Source organism: Panthera pardus, unplaced genomic scaffold (assembly GCF_024362965.1).
Source record: "Panthera pardus isolate Hobbes unplaced genomic scaffold, ASM2436296v1 HiC_scaffold_21, whole genome shotgun sequence".
Lineage (NCBI taxonomy): Eukaryota > Metazoa > Chordata > Mammalia > Carnivora > Felidae > Panthera > Panthera pardus.
The window spans coordinates 46462676-46485710 of NW_026526777.1; the positions used below are offsets into that span (position 1 = coordinate 46462676).

Below are 23035 nucleotides of genomic sequence, written 5' to 3' on the forward strand. Positions count from 1 at the left end.
AAATTACTATTGCCAGTTTTACACTGTTAAGCTGAAAGATTTAGTTACCACCTCAACAGAATATTTCATTTCAAATCCTCGATGTGGGAGACTGATTGCATCAGGATTGTGTCTGGCTATCTGGTTATGACATCAGAAACAACTTTTTGACATGCCTGAAGTAACACTCTCAGATGATGTTTTTAACAAGATTATCTAAGAAAATGACCATTGAGACTCAAGGCTAGCGCTTAGAGTGTTATTAGAAGCAGAAAAGTAAAACTACTATGAGAATTAGCAAATTGGTCATCTGATTCTAGTTTTCTCGCTGGTATTTAAGACCTGTTCTATAGTCTGAATGTACATCTCTTTTGTTAGTGGATCTGGTGAAACCTCTAGGGAAACATTGCTTTTGTAGATGGTTCACTGCATTTCCACATGGTAGACAGCCTAGATCATTTGAGTCAATCCAAGTGGTAACCTGAGTAACCAGAATTTTGAAACTGTTCTTTACTAAACTGATTGTTTCAGATAGACCAAAACGCTAATGGACTTTGGAAAATTTGATCTTGGTTCTTCACTTGAAGTCCCTTAGAATAGGATTGTAAACTAAAATCAGAACCTTCCTAGTTTCCTCAGGTTAACTTTTCAATGTATTAGCATCCTATTTAGTTGATTACACCAGTGATTCTCAAACTTCCATGGATAAAGAATTGTCCCAGGCACAAATTTTCTGGTTTAAAATCGCATATCTGTGGCTGCAGCAATCTCTCCTCATGTAACAGTAAAATATCAATAAGGACCTCAAAAAGACAAAACTAAAGAATACCAAAACCCAGTGGCAATTAACAGTAGTAAAAATTTGGGGATGAATTTTATATATATGTGTGTGTGTGTGTGTGTGTGTGTGTGTGTGTGTGTGTGTGTATACACAGTATATATATATATATATATATATATATATATATATATATCACACAGACATATATATACACACACATACATAATAAATATTTATTTATAATAAATATATATTTATAAATATATGTAATAAAGATTTTTATTTATATACATATGTATATGTAAGTATGCATATGTAATCATTATATTTTAAGGTCAGTATAATGAAAATCTCAATCAATGGTGCATCTTTTTTATGTTCACATGAAAGCTGAGTGGATGCATCTTTGTCCTTCTGTTTCATACTTTCTGAAAAAGAGAATGTTACTCTTTAGGAAGCCATAATGGTATTGCCTCACACATATTGATAGCGATAACCATCCAGTAAGGAAAACAGTAGAACTGGAAGTAGACAAGCAACCTGGACTCTCGTAGAGAACTGTAACCTAGGATATATGTTTCTCTCCAAATGAAAATATTTGGAAATGAGAAACATTGATAGGGGTGTCAACTAGCAATTTTAGAGACAGATGGTAGCAGAGGGCAGCATCCCAGTCTCAGCCAGGAAAGCATCATAGATGAGAATCGGGCAAGGAGCTGTGCACATCAGACTAACTCAGTTAGTTAGTTAGACATCAGACTAACTCAGTTAGTTAGTCTGAACTGCAAAGGCAGTTCAACTAGAACAACAGTAGCCAAATAAGCTAGGTCCATCCAAACACTTTCCAAAACTCTTTGGAACTGAAATACCTGAATGTGTACACACTATTCTGACACTTTGGTCATTATATTTCTGTCTTATTGATACAAATGGCAAATCATTACCTTAACTTTTACAAAGAATATTATTTATATATTATAGAAGATAATTAGAGTATGATCTGGCAAGAAAAATTACCTATTTTTATACTGCTACTAATATAATTTGGATACACTATTCAGAAAAATAAGAAGTTTGTAGCAGTGTGAGGCATCATCACTGGGCAATATTATTTTCAGCTTTCCTCTATGTAAAAAAGAGTTATACACTATTTTTAAGTATTTGATGTGTATCTTAGGTAGAAATAGTTGTGTGTTTTGGTAATAAAATAATCTACCAAAATTAGCACTTACATTAAATGTATGGAAACTACTTTTGGGATATTTGGTATTGCTTATAAAATGTGATCTCAATATCTTAATGTATACCATTTTCTGCTATTTTTCTAGGATAAGTTGCAACACAGCCCTCCCTTCCTGTTTTGATGTCTTTTAAGTGATTTTTAAGTGATTTTTGTACAGGATGATATTTTTAATGCCTAAATAAACATCAATACATCCCACCCCCAAAAAAAACACTTTGTTGACAGACACTGGGTCTGGATTTGATGTCACCTGATTTGAGTGTGAATAAACAGAAAATTATCGAAACAAAAAAGGAAAAAAAATAAAGCACTGGACCTAAGGAAAAAATACTGAGGAACACAACAAGGGGGGATAGCCTTGAAAGAAATGGATGCTTTTGAAAGCAGTTCATTCTAGAGACTGGGAAAAAAATGTTTAGTGTCACCAATGTCTTTATAAAAGACCTATCCTCCTTTGAGCAGTAGTATAGAATGATAGAAGAAGAAGTACCTGATGTGAAAGATCAACAACAAGTGTGATGGAAGAAATAAGAAAGGATTTGATGTTAAAATGCAATATTATAATGCAAATTTGAATCAGAGGCACTAAAAAACAGAATTTACACTACATAAAAATAAAATCAGGGATGTGGTGCACAAACTTGAGAAGTTCTTTCAGAATGTTGAGGAAAAAAACTATGAGTGAGTAATATGTTGTTGTTTTTCAAGTAGAAATAAAAAACAGAGACTGGAACTTGGAACTTAAAGCTATGTAGGTATATAGCATATATATTTATATAACAAAGACAAGTGACACTAAAGAAATAGAAAAAGATATAATTGAAGAAAATTATGCTAGAGAAGAAAAAAAAATTGTCCTGGGTAAGCAAATCAAGCGAGGTCAATGAAGAGAGAATTTCATCTAGACACATCCTGGCTGAAATTTGAAATTATTAGTACAAGGGAAAAAACTCCACAAGCATACATTCAGACTGACCCAATATGTTGTAAATGGAGGGATAAAATCAGACTGGTGTCAGACTTCTCAGATGTGCTAAAGGCTAGAAAATAATTGCAATGACTGTTTGTCATAGTTTGGTTCTTAGGGTCTGAATATGTTCTCTCATTTGGGAAGATATTCTTTACTCTCTAAGGGAGAAGCAGAAAAGCAGATAAAATCAGATTATTCTTTTCCCCATCCTAGAATAAGCCATTCCAATGTTCCCAGTGGGACTTTAACTCTTCCTTAGACCATGGACACTTCAAAGACCTCAGTTTTGGCAGTATCGTGGAATTTTGAGTCCAGCCTTGGCAGAAGCAAGTGTCCTAGTGGCTCTTTTCCATCATTCTCATTTCCCTTAGTGACATTAGGCTCATTATCATTCTACCAGAAGAGCCTTGAGAAGAAACACTGATCGTAGAAACTGTGGTTGTTTGAATCAGTCACATAATGAGCATGAGAGAATGTGAATAGGTTGATATGCTTCCTTCATTATGAGAATTCCTCACTGTGGGGAAAATGGTATAATTAGATACAGGAAATTCTTCCAAAAGGGGATTTCCTCAAGCAGGGCTTATAAGACTCAGAAATCCGGCTAGTCAAACATATAAACAAACAAATTGAAGCCACCCACAGTTATGATGGGGAAGGGTCAGGGGGAAACCCAGTTAGATTGATATAGACAAAAATGTGAATATGAGATTGACCATTGCTTGTTTGGGGACAGTGGAACTATAAGTGACCTTCTTATTTATACTTTTATGTACTTAAAAAAAAGTGTTTAATAGGAATGCATTATTTAAAAACTTTGTGTAAATAGGCTTTAAATTTTTTTGAAAGTGCTCATATTAATTTTATTGGGAGATTGAATTATGTATGGGTAATGTGTTTTCTTTCTTTGCTAAATATTCCATAAATTTGTGTTATCACTTTTATATTTAAAATAATTAAGGTATAATTAAGAAAGTTAATAAGAGGCAATGTAAAAATAAGGAATAAATAAGAAAATAAATTAAGAAATAGTGCCTCTCAAAAGTGTCAGATTAGAACTTTTATCAGTACAAAAATTCATACTTGAAAGCTTAAGGATCTGGAATTTTTTAGGACTATATTATAGAATAAGCATTTTAAATCCTTTCTGCAACAAAGTAAGGTCAAGCAAAAAGAATAAATGCAGAATTTCAGTTGATAAGTTAGGTTTTCTTATACTGAATAACCCAGTAACAGAGCCATGACAATCTCTTCAATTTTTCCCTTTGCAAGATTTTCACAGAAATAAATTGTGATTTATAGAATGCGATATCCATGATTGAATGATGAAAACTGCTTTTTATTTGCTTTTCTCTTTTCTTAGACATTTTGATACACTAAAGTCTTGCTAGTTAAGCCTTCTGTTGTTGGAAGTTGATCTGAGACATGTATATGTATGTTTTAAATACTAGTGCATCTTTGTGGATTTCATTTAGATAAGATGAAACCACACACTTAAAATGAAAACCTCAAATCATTACTTGCTGTCAAAAGTTAATTGTATTCATTTCCTTGGTTGTTTGATGTCCCAGTATGAATCAGCACAAATGAATAACATGCTCTGTTAAGATACTGGCTTTTGTTGCCTTCTGTACTATGGATCTAATAAGGAGTAAGTTGGAGGCCTTTAGGTTTGAAGGAAAATAATCTAGTGAAGTTTTGATTCAGATATTCACTGCACTGATATCCAAGGAAAATGCAGTTTCCCATAGAAATATTTGCTTTCCTGGTTCTTTCTATGGTGACTGTAAACTTTATGAAGAGAAAAGTTTAATGTTCACTTTCTTTATCTGATGAATGTATTCTTTTTTTTTTTTTGTAATTTTTTTTTCAACGTTTTTTATTTATTTTTGGGACAGAGAGAGACAGAGCATGAACGGGGGAGGGGCAGAGAGAGAGGGAGACACAGAATCGGAAACAGGCTCCAGGCTCCGAGCCATCAGCCCAGAGCCTGACGCAGGGCTCAAACTCACAGACCGCGAGATCGTGACCTGGCTGAAGTCGGATGCTTAACCGACTGCGCCACCCAGGCGCCCCTGATGAATGTATTCTAATGACTCCATGGTTTCAGGCAAGCTTCTGTTTATAACAAAATGCAATTCTACTCAATAAAATTATACATCTTCCTTGACTTAGGATGGGGTTATGTAATCCCTAGTGGCTTGCCCTAGGTTACAAAGCCAGCAAGTGACACAGCCCAGATCTGAACTGGGTCTTTCCATTGTTCTGCATTGAATACAGAAATGCCTACACAGGCTATTAGCAGGCCTTAAGTTCCGGCAGGTAGAGGAAAGTGTAAAAAGATAATATAAATAAATGGTTCTTGGGTATGGACAGAAAAGTGAGAGCAGTGAATTTTTTTAAAAGTAGGCTCCATGCTCAATGTGGAGCCCCACATGGGGCTTAAACTCATTACCCTGAGATCAACACCTGAGCTGAGATCAAGAGTGGGATGCTTAACCAACTAAGCTACCCATGTACCCCCTAAATTTTTTCAATAGGAAAGTTACAGATGTCCTCAGGTTTCTGTGGCATAGGTTAAGAATCTCTGGAAATCTCCAGCATTGTGTGTAACGATGATTTAGAGAAATCACTGCTTGATTTTAATTCCCTATCCCTCCGTTGCTCCTTCCTTCTCTGGTGCCTTATACAGTAGGCCAGGTAGATCACAACAGTTTGGTAAATCTTTTGACCCAAGTTCTGGTAGAGTAGCTAAGGAGCAGGTCAGGGGAGAGAAACAACCATAAATATGCTCCAAAACAAGCACACAGAGAGAATGTAAGACGATTAAACCGTAAGTTCCATGATGGCAGGGTCCAATTTTCTTCAGTTTGGTGTCTTTAGTGCCTGACACAATATTTAGTGCATAGTGTTGCATCCTGTCTGTGGGAAGTCTGAATGAGAAGTAGAGTTCATATTTCCTTTTTTTAAAATTTTTATTTATCTTTTAGTCCAAGAGAAATTTTTCAGGGGCCCAGAGACCGTGAAGAAAAATGTTAGGATAATGTTAGATGGTATTGGACAGTAAAGAAAATGAGCTAGAGTATATTCATTTAGTACAGTGCCTGGGATGTGGAGAGTGGTTAATAAATGTTAATTGGGGAATTAAAAAAAAAACAGAATAGAGTGTTTAGGTAAGGCAAGTCTGAAAAATATTTCCATCATAAGATGTACTAAAAAATTATTTGAGTTATATTCTTTCTGAACATTGATTAATGTTTATTATTTTATAAATTCATTATCCAATTAAAAATAAATTCTGTTCCTACAGATTAGATATTTGTAATACAGGAAAAAACATAGTAACTTACTATTTTTATTTATGAGGAAAGGGATATGATATTTGACTATTATGAATAAAAGTTGAATTAATTCTTAGTACTTATTGCTGGATCTGCAGAAAGGTATACATTAGGAGCATTTGGTTATTGATAGTGCTAAACTGATAATCATTTTAAATGATATTTAAATGATAAATGATAGAATCTTCATTTATGCTGTTTCCTACAGCACTATCTGAATAATACTGTTATCAGTATACTTTTTCATAGTACTAAAACAAATACTGAAACACATGAAGTGTCTTGACTAAAAACACAGGTCTGCCAAAGATCAGGGCTGGTGTCTTATTTGTTTATATATTCATTATTCCTTCCTTCCTTCCTTCCTTCCTTCCTTCCTTCCTTCCTTCCTTCCTTCCTTCCTTCATGTATTCACCAAAACTTTAAGTGTCAGATATTGTGCTCTTTGCTGAGGGTATAAATGAAGATAGAACAGCATCCTTCCCCTCAATAAGTTTATAATATAAGAAAGGGAATAAGTAAATTAAATGAGTATTTATAACACAGTGTGGTAAGAATTTCACCAGGGTATTATACCTAGGAGTCTTTAATTCTTAGTGATGAGTGAATGTTGAGAAAGGCTTCACACAGGAGATGGTACCTGAGGTATCCACTGGAATATAAGTCAGCATTACCCAGGTAGAAATCAGGAAAGCCTTTCTAGATGGAGAAAATTACATGTGTAAAGTCACAGAAGAATGAAGACACAGCAGTGTGGGCATGCTGAGAGTAGAGGGTCCAGCTGAAGAGGGAGATCTGTACCTAGGATGGTGTGATTTTCTTTTTCCTGCCGTTTTCAGGATCCTTTTCATATACAAGTGGAAAAATCATTCAGGTTTGTGACTTTGTGATGTTGGCTCAGCAAACAATAAAAACAAGGTACCTGGGGGAGAAAAAGTGGTTGCAGTGATAGCTCTGTGGAGTTTAGGCTGCATAAAGAAAGAAGAGAAGGTTAAAGGCATCGTCTGATAGATTGGAATAAATCAAAGAGTCAGAGGAGTTTGGGTCATGATGAAGTTGGGGAAGGAGAGTGTGGGAGTCAGGAAGTGACAACTGGAAGGATGGGAGGTTCTGAACCTCAGATTGGACTGCAAGGCTAAGTGTTTTTGCAATCACATTGTGGGTCACTTCCCTGATAAGATAACGAAGGTAACAAATGAATTTGTCTAGCAACATAAAGTAACTGCCAGATTTTTAAGTCTTTCTGCTAGAAGTGCTATGTAGATCTACTTTTATGTACTTTTGATCCTATAAGTGTTGCATACTTTATAAAATTATCCTTTTTTGAGTACCATAACCCTTTTTTTGAAAAAAAAAAAAAACCCTATTATTTTAGAGTAGTTTTAGGTTCACAGCAAAACTGAGAGGAAGTTACAGAGATGGTTCATATACTCTCTGCCCTCTGCCATTATCACCATCCCCCACCAGAGTGGTACATTTGTTAGGATTGATGAACTTGCACTGACACTTCATAATCACCCAGAGTCTGTAGTTTACATTAGGGTTTACTCTTGACATTGTACATTCCGTGGGTCTGGACCAATTTATAATGGTATTTATCCATCATTATAGTACCATGCAGAGTGTTTATTGGCACTGCTGTTAAAAACCTCTGTGCTCTATTCATCTCTCCTTTTCACCCTCCCAACCACTAGAAAACCACTTATCTTTTTATTGTCTCCATAGTTTGGCCTTTTCAAAAATGTCTTACAGTTTGACACATACAGTACGTATCCTTTTCAGATCAGCTTGTTTCACTTAGTAATATGCATTTAAGGTTCCTCCATGTCTTTTTCATAGCTTGATAGCTCATTTCTTTTTAGCACTGAATAATATTACATTGTCAACTTTTGATAGTCAAAAGATATCCTTGCCATAATTGTGTCTGGATCAGAAGATACATGTACATATATGTAAAGCTTTAATAGTATTTTTCTACTATGCTATGAAGTAATAATGCTAATTATGATTGACCCTTTTTTCCCCAAGTCAAATGAGAATGGACTTTCTTCTATTTGGAAATTCTGTGATTTTGGAAAATTGTTATAAAGAGAGCCCAGTAAAGAAAAGGTAATGCAATAGTCAATGCTGGTCATCATTTAATTGAAGATTTTCTAAGTAAGAAAGAATAGACTTTAAAAATTCTAACCTTCTTATCAATCATATTTATTGTCTTAATCTGTTTTGACTAATCACCCAAAGAAGCTCCTGAAATGTTAAGGAAAGAAAAAATATAGTATTATATGGAAACAATGTTAATGCATAAATAATTTTATACTAGGAATTAGTATAATTTTATATGAGGAATTTTATACTAGGAATTCAAATAGATACCAAAGGAGCAAACATTTGCTACATATATATATCCTTATATTTTACATTGGGAAATAAAAATTGTAAATTTTTAATAAATCTTCATGTGTTTTGCCATTAGTATTTTTTTACTAAATAGAATTTAGCCTAAATTTATCACTGCCTATCTCTGAAATTATTGCCCTTCTCTTATTAACTGTATTTCCTAACCATATTGGTGTTTGGGTATGGGATTTTTTGCAAATCCAGCTATAACTGTCAAGATTTAGTCCTTGCCTATGTGTTTTATTGCTAATGCACCACCTACTGGTAAATCAATGAATAAATGACCTCTCAGATTTAACAGACCTTCTCTCTAGTCCAGCACTAATAGAACTTTCTACAATGATAGAAGTATATCTGTGATGCTCTGTGTGGTAGCTACTAACTGTATGTGGCACTTGAGCATTTGAAATATGGCTAATGCTCCTTAAGGAACTTGTTCTGAAATTTGATCTAGTTTTAGATAATTTAAATGTGAATTTAAATAGACATTTGGCTAGTGGCTACCGATTTGGATAGCATAACTGTAGTATTTTCCAGAGAAAAAAGAAAAGCAGAAATAGCAAGAGCAGAAGTCTTTGGAAATTTATTGCAGCTGCTGTGTATATTAAGGACTCTCATAATTCATTGGAATTATTGCCATTCAGGAATAATTCTGCCATTTTGGAAAAGTTATAGCCAGGTCTTCATATTTACATTGATGAGATATCGTTTGGAAATATGCACTTGATTCCATTATCTTTGGGATTTCAGTGGCCTTTGCCTCTTTGTTCAGGCAGTTGATTTCTGTTTTTGTTTGGCTGATTCGTTGGCTTTTAGTTTTCATCCTGTGCTCTCGCTCTTTGGAAGGAATCCCTGGCCATTTTTATGGGAACTTTCTAGTAGGCATGGAAAAACTTAAAAGATGTGAAAATGTATTCCATTAACATTTCTACTCATTTGAAAATTAAGGAAAATTTAAATGAACAAGCACATCTGTCTATTGTAAATCACTCTTAGTGAAATTCTGTTACTCATTGTGCAAGCTTCATACTTAAAAGTTGGTTACCACTAGAACTAGCTGGAGTTACCTCCCTAATCAGAAGCGGAAGTAATGCATTTTCAAACAATGTCAGTATGTTTTAAATACACTGATTGAGCTAAATCACTAGGTACACATCTGTTGGGATAGGACATAACTACTAATTACAATTCTCAGCAGGCTCAATGACAGTCATTATGTAACTTTTTGAAGTTAGCTTTTTCAACAGGAAACACAGATATTTAGAAGAGTCAGAGACTCTGTAAAATACATTTTACAGTCTGTACAATTCAATAGAAATTACGTTCAGTAATTAAATACTAATTATTTTCCAATTTCTCATCTAGCATTGCTTGATGTTAGATCATTCAACGTATCATCCACAATGAAGAAAAGTATTTGGGGAGCAGTTATAAATATGTTCTATTATGTTTTCAAATATACGAATCAATTAAGTGGTTAGGCTGAATGTAGGTTTTTAACTATCTCCAAAATAAGGATATTTATTTAGATTTTATTGTGAGAACTCAAGTAAAAAACAGAAACTTAATACTGAAAACTACTTAATGGAGTATCTTCTCATCAGAGTCTTAATTCCTCAGTACATGAAATTATCACTAGGAACACTTAAAAGCTTGGAAATCTTCCATCACAGGGATTAATTGACAGCCCTGAAAATACATTTTTTTTTTTTTACCAAAATGTAATTCAATGCCTTTTTAAACAACAATTTACAATTGGTTGCTTCACTAGGTGACTTTTGGACACATACCCTTTGGAGGAGGCTAAGGAAAGCTTCTAGAACTTTATAACCCTGCTTCTTAAACTGAAAGTTGCTGAGATAAAAATCCTTTCTTGCCTGATTCTGTGAATCTCATTGCTTCCTGGAGTAATGAAAGCACTAGACCAGGAGTCCGGGCACTTGGGATCTATTTCAAGGAATCATGCCCTCCTCTTTCTCGCTTTCACTTTGTGTGCTCCTTCCTCAGACCACACAAACACAGTGTATCAATTTTTAAAATTGAATTTCCAATTCTCTTTTTATTTATGGATGTATTGGGACATATTTTCTGTGGGCCAATGCTGGAATCAGTGGATGCTTGGCAATGCTAATAGGGATCAGTGTGAATGAGCTAATGTGAAATTTAGAGTTCAGATGGAATTATCCCAGGTATAATGATATGTTTAGGCCCAGGTGCTTCCCACTTTCCCTACGCATAGTTAGTTCAGTTTGTCAGTGTCTCTCAAATCACTCCCTTCCTTATTTCCCTGGTAACTTTGCATGTCATCCCCTTTGGATGTCACAAACCTAAACTACTAAAATCCTCTTTTCTTGGACTTCCTTCAAATTTTGTTCCCTCACTTTAATTCATAGTATAATTAGGTGGATTTTCCCCAAGATTGCTTTAAAATTTTTTTTAATGTTTATTTTTGAGAGGGAAAGAGACAGAGCACGAACAGGGGAGGGGCAGAGAGAGAGGGAAACACAGAATTCAAAGCAGGCTCCAGGCTTCCAGCTGTTAGCACAGAACCTTGAACCCACGAACTGGGTTCAAGGGTTCTTGAACCCATGAACTGTGGTGCTTGAACCCACGAACTGTGAGATCATGAACTGAGTAAGGTGGGATGCTCAACAGACTGAGCCACTCAGGTGCCCCTCCCTTAAATGCCCATGCATTCAGAACCTTTTTGTGGTTTCCTAATTACCTCAGAATAAAATTGACAATCGTTAGCCCTCCACACACTGACTCTTCCATAATACTTTTAATTTTTTTATGTTTATTTATTTTTGAGAGAGAGAGACAGAGAGAGAGAGAGAGAGAGAGAGACAGAGACAGAGACAGAGAGACAGAGTGCGAGAGGGGGAGGGGCAGAGAGAGAGAGGGAGACAGAATCTGAAGCAGGCTCCAGGCTCTGAACTGTCAGCACAGAGCCGGATGGCGGGGCTCAAACATTAGCAGCTAGATCATGACCTGAGCCTAAGTGGGATGCTTAAATGACTGAGCTCCCTCAGGCATCCCATCTTCCATAATACTTTTAACATTTTATCTTCAACCTTTATTCTCCTAAAACAATGTATGGAGAAAAAAAAAGAAAAATGTTTCAATATATGGATACTATTCACTTTAAATGAATCAGATATTCTTATGTCTTTTCCTTTATGCCTGTTTCTTTAACATGGGTAACTAAATATTTGAATTTGTTCTTAAAACTTCACCTCTAATTATGAATTCAAAGTAGAGAAACTATCAGATTATTTTCTGCCATGAAATATTACTCATGCTGCTAAATGTTATCTCTTAGAGCAGTATCAGGCAGACAGTTTGTAGTGTCTGTAGGAGTTTTGAATTTTCTTGGTATCGAATTTCTCCAAAGGGTGGCTAGGTACTACGCCTGTCTTCATCTTCAGTCTCCAGAACTGATTTTCTGGTGGCCAGTGAATGTTTCCTCTACCAGGCTCCATGTCCATTATACTTTCAGTGGATTCCTGTTTTCTGCTGCTTTGGCTCTACCTCTGCTCTGTTACTTCTATCTTTCCACGATTTGCCCAATTCCACGCCCATTGCTTGAGTCACAGAAGCATCCCGACTACCTCCAGATTACATGGTTCTCACTCAGATTCTATGACCTAGCTCAAAGAGCTATTTTGACTTTAATGTTTCCTATCTAAATCCTACCTTTGATGTGAACTTCCTCTCATAAACCACCTTCTTTCTCCCATCCAACTACTAACCAGGCATGACCCTGCTTAGCTTCTAAGATCAGAGGAGATTCAGGTGGTATGGCCATCAACTAAACCATCTTTCTGAATAGTCAGGCTTCTGTAGAACTTTTTGCTTTCTTTCTCTTTCTTTCTTTCTTTTTGTGACACACAATTTTGTACTTAATTACCATCATTTTTCCCCAATCATATTATATGTACTGAGGTACTTTTTTACTGCCCCCCCCCCCTCCGCCTTTTAACCACAGCTCCCTGCACAAAGAGAAAAACACAATTGCACCCAATAGGTGTGTGTTCCTTAATTGCTGAATGGACCTCAAAGTAATAGTAACAGACTATAGGGAAGATTTGGGTCACTAACTTTATCTTTCATGTTTCCATGTGAATTTCAATGGCTTATCTGGGTCACATCAACAATGTTCGATTTCATTACATAAGTACTTTCTTTTCCCCTCCCAGCACATGCCAGCAAATCACTGCTTACATTTAAAACCTATTTTGTAACAAAGTCTGATAGTTATCTTATGAAAAATTTATAAAGATTTTTTTAAGTATTGTTTAGTTTACCATAATTAAAAATTATATCATGTGAGTAAGTTTGGCAAAATTTTTTGAAAGAGGCTAAAGCAGTTTATCCATTTTAAGGTGACAGTGGCTGCTATATTTCCAAATGCTTGTACTGAACAGGCTGAGGAGTGAAAGTTAGAATAAATGGTGTGGTATGTATTACACAGTATGAATTTAAAGTTTTGTTTAAAACACACTATCATCCTGTTTCTCTGGGGACAAGAAATAAGTCTACTGATTTTATTAGTTGCTCCTTTATGAGGAGGATTTTTAAAGCTGACAATGAACAAGGGAATCCTGGTTAAATTGTTGAGTATATTCCATGGAGAGCTGACGTTTCTTCCATAATCACATGCTGCCACATGGAAGTCAAAGGGCCAGACAAGGCTTCCTTTTTTTTTGCCATGTTATGTCTGTATGAACATTAGAAGTATTAATTTTTTTTCTATGGTGTCAGGAAAGGGTGGATGTCTGTCACTAATTAGTTCACGTCACCAGAGAGAATGTTGCAGTAAAAAAAGGAAATATTTCTCAAGATGATGGATGAAGTTAAACCCTAATGACCAGAATTACTTCACTCAGTATGAAATTGATATTATCATAACCATATGCTCATTACATCATCACATCCCCTTTTTAACAAGTGCCAGGTGACGTAGGTATTAGCGTGGGTCTTTTTAAATCAGCAAAATGTGGAAAAACTAGATTTATCTATTTTTATTGAAATGTCTAACAAATTTTGAGTATCTAGAACTTGTTACATTTCAGAAGAATCAAACAAGGTATATTTCATATTATTTATTAGTGGGATTTGTGATCTAAATAGAACATGCAAGCATGAGAATTGTGATCAAGTTTCATATGTAAATGCCTAGATAATATATATAGACACACCTATTTTAAATGCTATGTCACTTATTTGATCACTCTCCGTCATACTTTACTGTATAATGGAATATTGATAATAGCAAAAATTACATAGTGCCTACTGTGCACCAGCAATTGCTTTAAGTGTTTTATGTATGTTAATTTAACTAATCTGCAATAACACTGTGCCTTATTATCCCCACTAAGGCATAGACCAGACACGTAGATTACTTAACCATGTTGAGGCTTGTTAGGTGCTTTATCTGTAGAATGGCTGTGACACTTCATAGAGTTATTGTGGAAAATAAATGATAGGCCTAGAGTTAGATACCTACCATGTAACAGGCACTCAATAATTTTGCTAACCTTCCTATTTGAAGAGCTGACTACCAGAAGGAGATTTAGTACCTCATTGTACATAATTTGGATTTGTATCCAGTATTCTGTGAGTTCTGTGTGGTTATAAAGTGTCTAAATTATAGGTACTCAATAAATGTTTGTTGTGTGAAAGGATGAAACACAAAGAAATTTGCCCAGGTAATCTACACATGCCAGTGGTGAAAATATTTTAAATTGTTGCTTAGATAATTCAAAGCATTTCCATCATCTGATTAATTTATTGGTGATAATTAAATCACCTTGAAAAGAAAGTCTTTTAGATCTTTTCTTTGAGAATGTCCTATCAGAGGCAAAACAGCAACAAGTCAGATCCAGCTGACCACCAACAGGAAATATGTCTTGAGAGTGTGAGGTTGACATTGGAGATTTGCAAGAGTTAGGCAAGATTTTATCTTCCACAGCCTTTGCAGGCAGAAAAATAGCTATTTTCAATTCATTTTGCTAGCCTTACCATTTAGAGTGTGCTAAGACACCTAAGTCTTAAAACAGTATTTATTTTTTTATTTTTAGTATCATAATCTATGTGTATCTCTTTAAATCACTGGTGAGAAATTGTAAAAACTCATCTATTTTGCTTTTTTTATGACTAAAATATAAAGAATGGATTAATGCCTTAATACTAATAGAGCGCCATGTTTCCATTGTTTTGGCTAATGAAAAGCAAGTTGTTATTTATGGTGATGATGTTGATGGTTGATGGTGGTGGTGGTGATGATGATGGTGATAATGGTGATGATAATGGTGATTATTGTGGTGGTGAAATAAGATTGAAAACCAACTAAGAATGGATTACTTCCCCCCCAAAGCCTAAAATTTGACTCTAGACTTTGATAGAGTTGAACTAAGGCTTTTAAGCTTGTTCTGCTCCATTAAAACCACTTTATTAAAACAAGAGGAGCTGTTTTTCTGGAAAATTAAAAATTCTAACAGTTGAAATAATTATAGTGAGGTCTATTACAGCCTTATTTAACCTAATCAAGTGAAGGCTGAATCATTCTGACCATCTTTATTCAACTGTTATTTGGCAGAAATCTAATTTTGCTTCCATGTTTGTTCATTTCCTTTCTGATTTTCTTATTGTCAGCAGAAATATTCTTTCCAGGACAATGGCAAATTTCTCACCTTCTGTGAGATGATGTCATCCCATCTGTATGTATGCACACAGACTGATTTCATGACCCTGAGCAGCACCCTATGTCCAGGCTTTATTTGAGAAATGACCTCTTAGACCTCTGCATCCTGGTTTGAGTAACTGACATTTATTTTTACTTTGATACCTGAACTACAGAGCCTACCAGTGGAATTCTTGCTGGGAGAGATGCCAGGCCAATTCTGTTAGACTTTATCGGGAGGCACCATGTTTAGACATAAATCCCAAGAGCTGCTGAATCTTTGCAGCAATCCTAGGTCAACATGAGCTAAGCATAAGAAACATTTTATTTTCAGAAAGTGGGACTGAATAAATGTGGGTATTCAATAAATTCCAAAGAGAAAGTAGTGTTCCTTTTTCCCCTCATCCCCTAAAGATTATCTGAAACACTCCCACAGCATGTGTAGTCCTCTGGCATTTCAGAATTGATGGATTCCAGATGGAATCACAACTTGAACTTACTGGCCAAGGGCAGTCTGCCCTTGACCTCCTGTATTTCTGTAGCCATATGTTCACCAAGAAGAATCCATGGAATAATAAGACTATCAACCAATTCCACAGGCAGGAAAAACCCTTTAAACATTAACTTCAAAGACAATCATAATTTGAAGAACACAATGTAAACAGGAAAAAAAGGCGGGTGATTGTAAGCTGCTTGCAATTAGGCACTAATTAGTTTTATCCAGTTGTGTAGCCTACTGGTCTAGTGTTACCACTTGTATCTCCTTCAAATGTATCAGGATTTCTCAGACTAATTTTTCTTAGTGAAATTAAGCCACAATTTGCAGGCTAACTTATAGTAAAGATATATCATAAATATATAAAGATCTAACTAATTGAATTTCTCTATCTCATTTATATTAAAAATGCAGTTAACTGAAAAGTTGGCACCATGTCTGTTTGGCTCATCATTGTCTCCCTACAGGTTAGCACAGAGCCTGGAACATAATAATTGTGCAAAAACCACATGTTATTAAATTTATTTATTTTTGTTAATACCTATAACTTCTATTTCAAACACTGTGGAAGTGAATTTATTTTCATTTATCTTACTGAGTGGGAAATATTTACACTAAGAAAATTATTATTTCTTTGATGGTACTTTCTTTGAAGATTAATTCGCATTCTGTAGTAATATAGATGTAAAATGTGGAATTGATTAGGCCAGATATATCAACATTCCAGTTACCCCAGGGAATTTTTGTATCCTTTTTGACAATAACTTCCTGATTCATTACTTTACTTTCAAAAGTCTGTTTTCTGCCGCAGAAGTGGAATGTATGCAATGGAAACTTTGAATAATTGCTATTTCCTGTTAAGTTGTGTCCTGTGAATCCATGGGCATGAGATAAATGATCAATATAGCAGGACCTTGAGCAGTGGCAGGCATAAAAATTCTCAGAGCCAAGTTACAATTTAGGAAGGGACTGTATTCCCTCAACAGTTTTAAATGCCTGTTATTTACAAGTCACTGTATAGCATGAAAGGGATATTAAATACTGTAGAAAGCAATGTAATATGGAATAATATGAAAGAGATGGTCTTCACCTCAACAAATTACAATCTAATAAATAAAGAGCAGCAGCCAGGACAAGTGGTGGCTCCAAACCTGTGTTCACTAAATGGAAAAAGGCAAAAGGCACTATGTAGAGACCTTTCCTGAGAATAGGTTTATACTGAAGTTCCAACTTAGCAGACAGAAGCCAGTGGTCAGCTGGTGGGAGCAAAGTAGGAAGGGACCACCTGGTAAACACTGGAGTACAGAAACATGACATTGGAACCAAAGGCATTTTACTCTCAAAGAGTATTTACTTCCTCTGCTTTAAAATTCCTTTGGTCCCTTCCCTGTACAGATTGGGCTAGACCTCTGATGGGGGTCATATAAAGAGCTCTTTCTGGGTTGGAGTCCAAGGAGGGGGCTCAAGGCCAGCACAATTGGGTCCACAGGGCACTCCTGCAGGTGAGTGGTCCCAGTGATGCCCTGGTCATGGAGCTCTTGCCGTGGCTGACCACCAGCCTCCTGCTGCTGCTGCTGCTGCTGCTGCTGCTGCTGCTGCTGCTGCTGCTCATACAGCTGAGCCACATGGCCAAGTTCTAAACCAAGATCCCCTTGTACTGTGTGCTCTGCCTTGCGGTCTCCAGTATGGCCAGGGTCATCTGCTTATTACACCACAGCAGTCACATGGTGGAGAACATGAATATCATCAGTTGCTTTGTCCAGCTCTTCAAGTACATATAGAACCCTTCACTTTGAGATAGAGGGCCACTAGAAGGTGGAAGTGGGCCAACTCTGAGTCATCATTTTTTAACCACCAGAGTGTCCTGAACATGATAGGCCTCTTGGAGGCTCTCCACAAGTGTTGCATGTAGATCACCAAGCAAGCATTCTCTTCATGGGGCCCATAGGCCTGATCATGTGTCTTGGGGACATCTTCATCAACTGGCAATGCTCCAGGACAAACCATGACTCTGATGTCTGACATAGGCCAGCCCATGGTCATAGAGTACCTCAGAATGTGGATCCACCCTGAGGACATGCAGAAGGACAATCTTTCAAGAAAGATGCCTTTTACCTGGCAATTCAGGTCTACGTGCCCATCATTTCTGTGGTATACTCCACCTTCTCCTCCTTCTGTGACCCCAAAAGGAAGCTCTTAATTTTTTTTTACATTTATTTATTTTTGAGAGACAGAGAGACAGAGCACAAGTTGGGGAGGGGCAGAGAGAGAAGGAGACACAGAATCCGAAGCAGGCTCCAGTCTCTGAGCTGATAGCATAGAGCCTGACACGGGGCTCAAACTCACAAACCGTGAGATCATGACCTGAGCTGAAGTCAGACACTTAACCGACTGAGCCACCCAGGCACCCTAAAAGGAAGCTCTTTATCTCAGGGACATTCAAGGTGGAGATATTAGATGCCATCCCCACCAGTGACCTCACCATGACTGATGTCCCCAGGCAATGAGGACTACTTTCTTTTACCTAAGACACCTCACGAGAATGGACCACATCTGCCCCTAGACCATGAGGACCACCTTCTTCCACATGTTCAAGACACTCCAGGAGAATGGAGTTACTGCAAGGCCAGCCCAGTAAGCAAGGCCATGGAGCAGAGTAGGACTGGGGGGCAGGACCTGGTGAGAGAGTGGACAGAGGGACCCTTCCCAATTCCCTGGCCTGCTCCAGCTGCCAAATATCACTGTATCTTGCTCCTGCAGCTCCCATGGCTTTCATTCAGGCCCTTCCTGTCACTGGCCTCCAATCCAGGTCCCTAAAGTCCCCCAGAGGAGAGTTAGCAGGACCTTTCCCAAGTTCTGAGGGCAAGGCCTCATCTACTCTCATGCTGTGGGATCTGGAAGTAGCAGTAGGCCTGACAGGGTTGGGCTGAGGTGCAAGGTCTCAGGACAAATGGCCAGAAGTAAGGCCCTCTGCCCTGGAACTGCAGAGTAGTGGCAGGCTCCAGAGTCCCAGCCACAGCATCAGGCTTTCAGGGAGAAGAGGGGCTCTGTAGGGACCAAGAACCCCAGTCTCATGCAACCTGGGCCACAGAGAGCAAGGGTGCAGAGTCTGCAACTCCTGTCAACTTTGGGGAAGATCTCCCAAATACCTGCTACAACTTGGTTGTTACTTTTATAAACGAAGTCTCGAAAGTGCAAATAAAAATAAAGGTGTGGTAAGAAGCCTACAAATCTGCTAAGATAGGAAGCTCTTAACATCAGGATAAGTTGCCATTTCGCCATATATGTTTCTTTCTATTTGCAGAACCACCCAAAGTCACTGTGATGCCCAAGAATCAATCATTCACAGGGGGATCTGAAGTCTCCATCATGTGTTCTGCAACAGGTTTTCCCAAACCAAAGATCACCTGGACCATTAATGATATGTTTATCATGGGTTCACACAGGTACTGGGTTTGTATCACATTCTTTGTTTTTACTGAGTGAAATATTAATTAGAATGAATCAAAAGCCAGACGAAACTAATGTGACTAAGTCCCTACAGTTGAGGGAGCTTTGACCAAAATCCACAGCATTCGATTTTCTAAATAGGCCAGGAAATGTCCATAAAATAATAAATGATGACTTGACAGAGTTGGATGTTCTGCAGTCTTGAATTTAATGGCCAGGACTAAGAGCTTCATGATACTTTGCATTGGAAACATGACACCATAACCCTTGGCTTACCTTGAATAATTGAAATGGGGAAAATAAATGTTCTAGGGGGCAATATGTAGTTTCCACTGATCTATTAAAGATATGGTCATGGGATTTAATAGGAGAGAAGGAGATCTCACGGATGGAACAGTAGCTCTAATTAAAATGTGTGCAGACATTCTTTGTAATTCCTAGTCACTTTTGCCATACTGCATTGAGATATATTTTATCTGATGGATGCCTTTTAAAGACATTGAATCTTCTCACGCTCAGAGTGCAATGACCATGGGGAACAGAAACAAGGAAGCTTCCAGCTATTGAGCTTCCATTACTCTGGGTTTTGTCTGAGGAGGAGGGCTTAGGTATGAGCCAGATTCTATTTCTAGACTCATCACTGACTTGCTGTGTGACAGGAGGCATTGTATCTCTCAGGTTTTCATTGTGAGGAATCATTTAGCATAGCAGTTTACAGAGTGTGATTGCCTGTTTGCAAATTCCACTTCTTCCATTTACTAACTGCCTTTGGGTGAGTTATATATTCCCTTTACTCATCTGTAAAACAGAGATAATAATCGTATCTAACTCACTGGGTAATTGTGAAGATTTAAAACATTAATAAACGTAAAACTTCTGGAGCACTTTCTGGCACATAGCAAGTACTGAATACTGGCATCTATTATGATTATTGTTATTATTATTACTACTACGTCTACTATATTTCTTATAAAATGATGACATTAATGGTTTTTGTAAACAGCATCAAAAATATAAGTCTAAAATATTTGTAAGGAGGTACTATAGTTTCTTCATACTGTTACTAGGGTATTTTCAATTTTATTTTCTTTTGTCCATAGGTATAGGATGACCTCAGAAGGTACCTTATTTATCAAAAATGCAGTTCCCAAAGATGCAGGGATTTATGGTTGCCTGGCAAGTAATGCAGCTGGAACAGACAAACAGACTTCTACCCTTAGATATATTGGCAAGTATAATCAGTTTAAAAAGCAATTAAAATAGGATGCATATCATATCAAGCAATGTAAAAGTACTTTCCTGAAAATTAATATTAGGAATCAGTTATAACCAGTCTTATAATTGATTGTTTATTTCACACATTCATTAAAGCAAATATTGTAACATTTAAGTTAAAAGTTCAGGGAGTGGATAGCTTCATCATTCAGTAGAAATCTAGGAGGCTTACGTCTTGTGGTAGAGTCCCAGATTGTCTACAAAGTCTGTATTTCCATGGCTTTTCTGTTCTTTGCAATATTTTGCTTACATATTAATAAATTCTATATCCTTTCTAGCTTACCTCAACTTCCATTTTATATTTTTAACTTATATTTAAAGCTTTATAGTATTTCTATAGTAATGACATATTTATAACATTTCTGTCATTTATCCTGTCTAGCTGTTATTTCACTTTGCATCTTCAGTTTTTCCCCTCCAAACTCAAGCATTTATTGAGGATGCATTTTGTGATAATTATAATAAATATTCCATAATAAAATGTATAATAACATATAATATATAATCTAATATATTTTAATATAATCATATACTCTAATAATATATAACAGAATACAGTATTTCTTTTAATTTGGTCTTTCTTAAACAAATAAAGGACAAGGACATGACATGTTCAGTGTTAGTTTGTAATTGTGAATAATTAATGGCTAGCAGTCTACCCTGCCATTTATGGTAAGGTAGTGAAACTGGCAGTGGAGAGTAAGAAAGCTACAATAAAAATTAAGAATTGTAATTTGGTGTGTATAGATGAGGGAGGTAGCAAAAGTATTGTAAATATCAAAGCTGAAAGCATAGAAAGAAGTGGTCTTCATTGATAGAAATGAGGAAGGCACATGGTAAGTTTGGAAGATTGGAGAAGAAAGAGACAGTGGGACTGTAGAAAGCAGGTTGAAATAGATTCTGAATCATAGACACAAATTTCAGTTCATTCACAAAGAAGCTAAAATAGTTGACCCACTTATTCACCTTATTAATTGCCCAGAGTATCTAAAATTGTGGAATGTGAAATAAAAGATGTATGTTATGAAGTCCTTACTTTTTGAGAGCCTGCATAATGGGAATGGCTATACATAGAGATATAGAAGAAAGCAGACAGACTAGTACTATAGCAGAGGACTGGTGGAGAGGAAGATTAATTCTGACTGGGAATTTGTAAAGATTTCTCAAAGGACACAGGACTTAAGCTCAGTCTGGAGGAACAAGTGGGATTAGAAGAGTTGTGGCAAAGGGCATTTCAGGCAGAGGAAACAGCTTTGCAAAAACAGGAAGATAGGAGAGGGTAGGGGGTGCTTTGGGCTACCATTTTGCTCTGTACCTTGTGATGAGTAAGAAAGTGTTATGGAAGGTAAGTTACAAGAGAAAGCTCTGTACCAGTGTATGATTTTTGAAAGCCAAACTAGAGAATTGTGGAATGAATTCACTGAAAGCTTTCTTTCTAGGAGAGGGATAACATGATCTTTGAGAAGTTAATTCAATTTCTTTTAAACTACTTCAGTTGAAATTAGAAAGTCCTAACATGCCCAGCTAAGAGAAAAATGTATGAGTGAACTCTAAAGAATTAGGCAAAGAAACTTAGAGAATGTATGTATTTAGCATCAAAGGCAAAAAGAGAATGGAGACTCTACTTTTTATAGATGGAACATTTACCCTTAGACTACAACCCTCTCTCTGTAGTGAAACATGAATATCCTTAAAATCACATAGAAAATATTACAACAAATTCATCTACAATTATATTATCCTCATAATTTAGCCAAGTCAGCCTTATCGTAGCTCTTTTGATATTTTTATTACTATTACTCTTCTCTCTGTTCCTTCAGTATTACTTACTATTTCTATAAGATGTTCAGATTTCTAAGATTTGTCTTTCCTTATATATCTCTTTTTTTTTCATAAAGACCTTTCAATTAATTTCCTAATTTTTTGTACTCTTTTATCAGAATTATTTTTGCCTAATATATATTTTTGGCCTTAATAAATAATCTTTTCATCACACACATCTATCTATGAACACTTGCATTATAAGAGTTTCATTCTGTTTATAAACATTGAAATAACCAAGCTCATAAATACTGGTAGATTTTGCTAAATTGGTTCATTTAGTGTAATCATGAACAAGGTCCACGTGGCACTGGGCCAGATGTTGACGATTTGCATGTTTGTTTTTTTCAGAAGCCCCGAAGTTGATCGTAGTTCAGAGCGAGCTCTTGGTTGCTCTTGGGGATACAACAGTTATGGAATGTAAAACTTCTGGTATTCCTCCACCTCGAGTTAAGTGGTTCAAAGGTACATTTCTTAAATATGTTCATGTCTGGTTCACTTGGTTTTGTTTTCTCTTTTAAAAAAATGATTTGTTAAAATTTTGTTTTGGTGTGTGACTTAGCAGCCCCATAAAATGTGTTTATGATCTCACTAGAG

The 23035-nt window shown here is 36.3% G+C and overlaps 1 protein-coding gene across 4 annotated transcripts in view; it reads left to right on the plus strand.

Annotated features, from left to right (window-relative positions):
- HMCN1 (hemicentin 1) overlaps window positions 1–23035 on the plus strand; it is a 495740-nt gene that overhangs the window by 227798 nt on the left and 244907 nt on the right. For 3 of the 4 annotated variants that reach the window (XM_053909192.1, XM_019426820.2, XM_019426835.2), the window contains 3 exons: window positions 19197–19338; window positions 20443–20570; window positions 22790–22903. In XM_053909192.1, coding sequence (XP_053765167.1) covers window positions 19197–19338; window positions 20443–20570; window positions 22790–22903 — 384 coding nt within the window. Of the gene's footprint in view, window positions 1–19196; window positions 19346–20442; window positions 20571–22789; window positions 22904–23035 lie in introns of those variants that run through there. The other variant, XM_019426843.2, reaches the window with a different exon arrangement.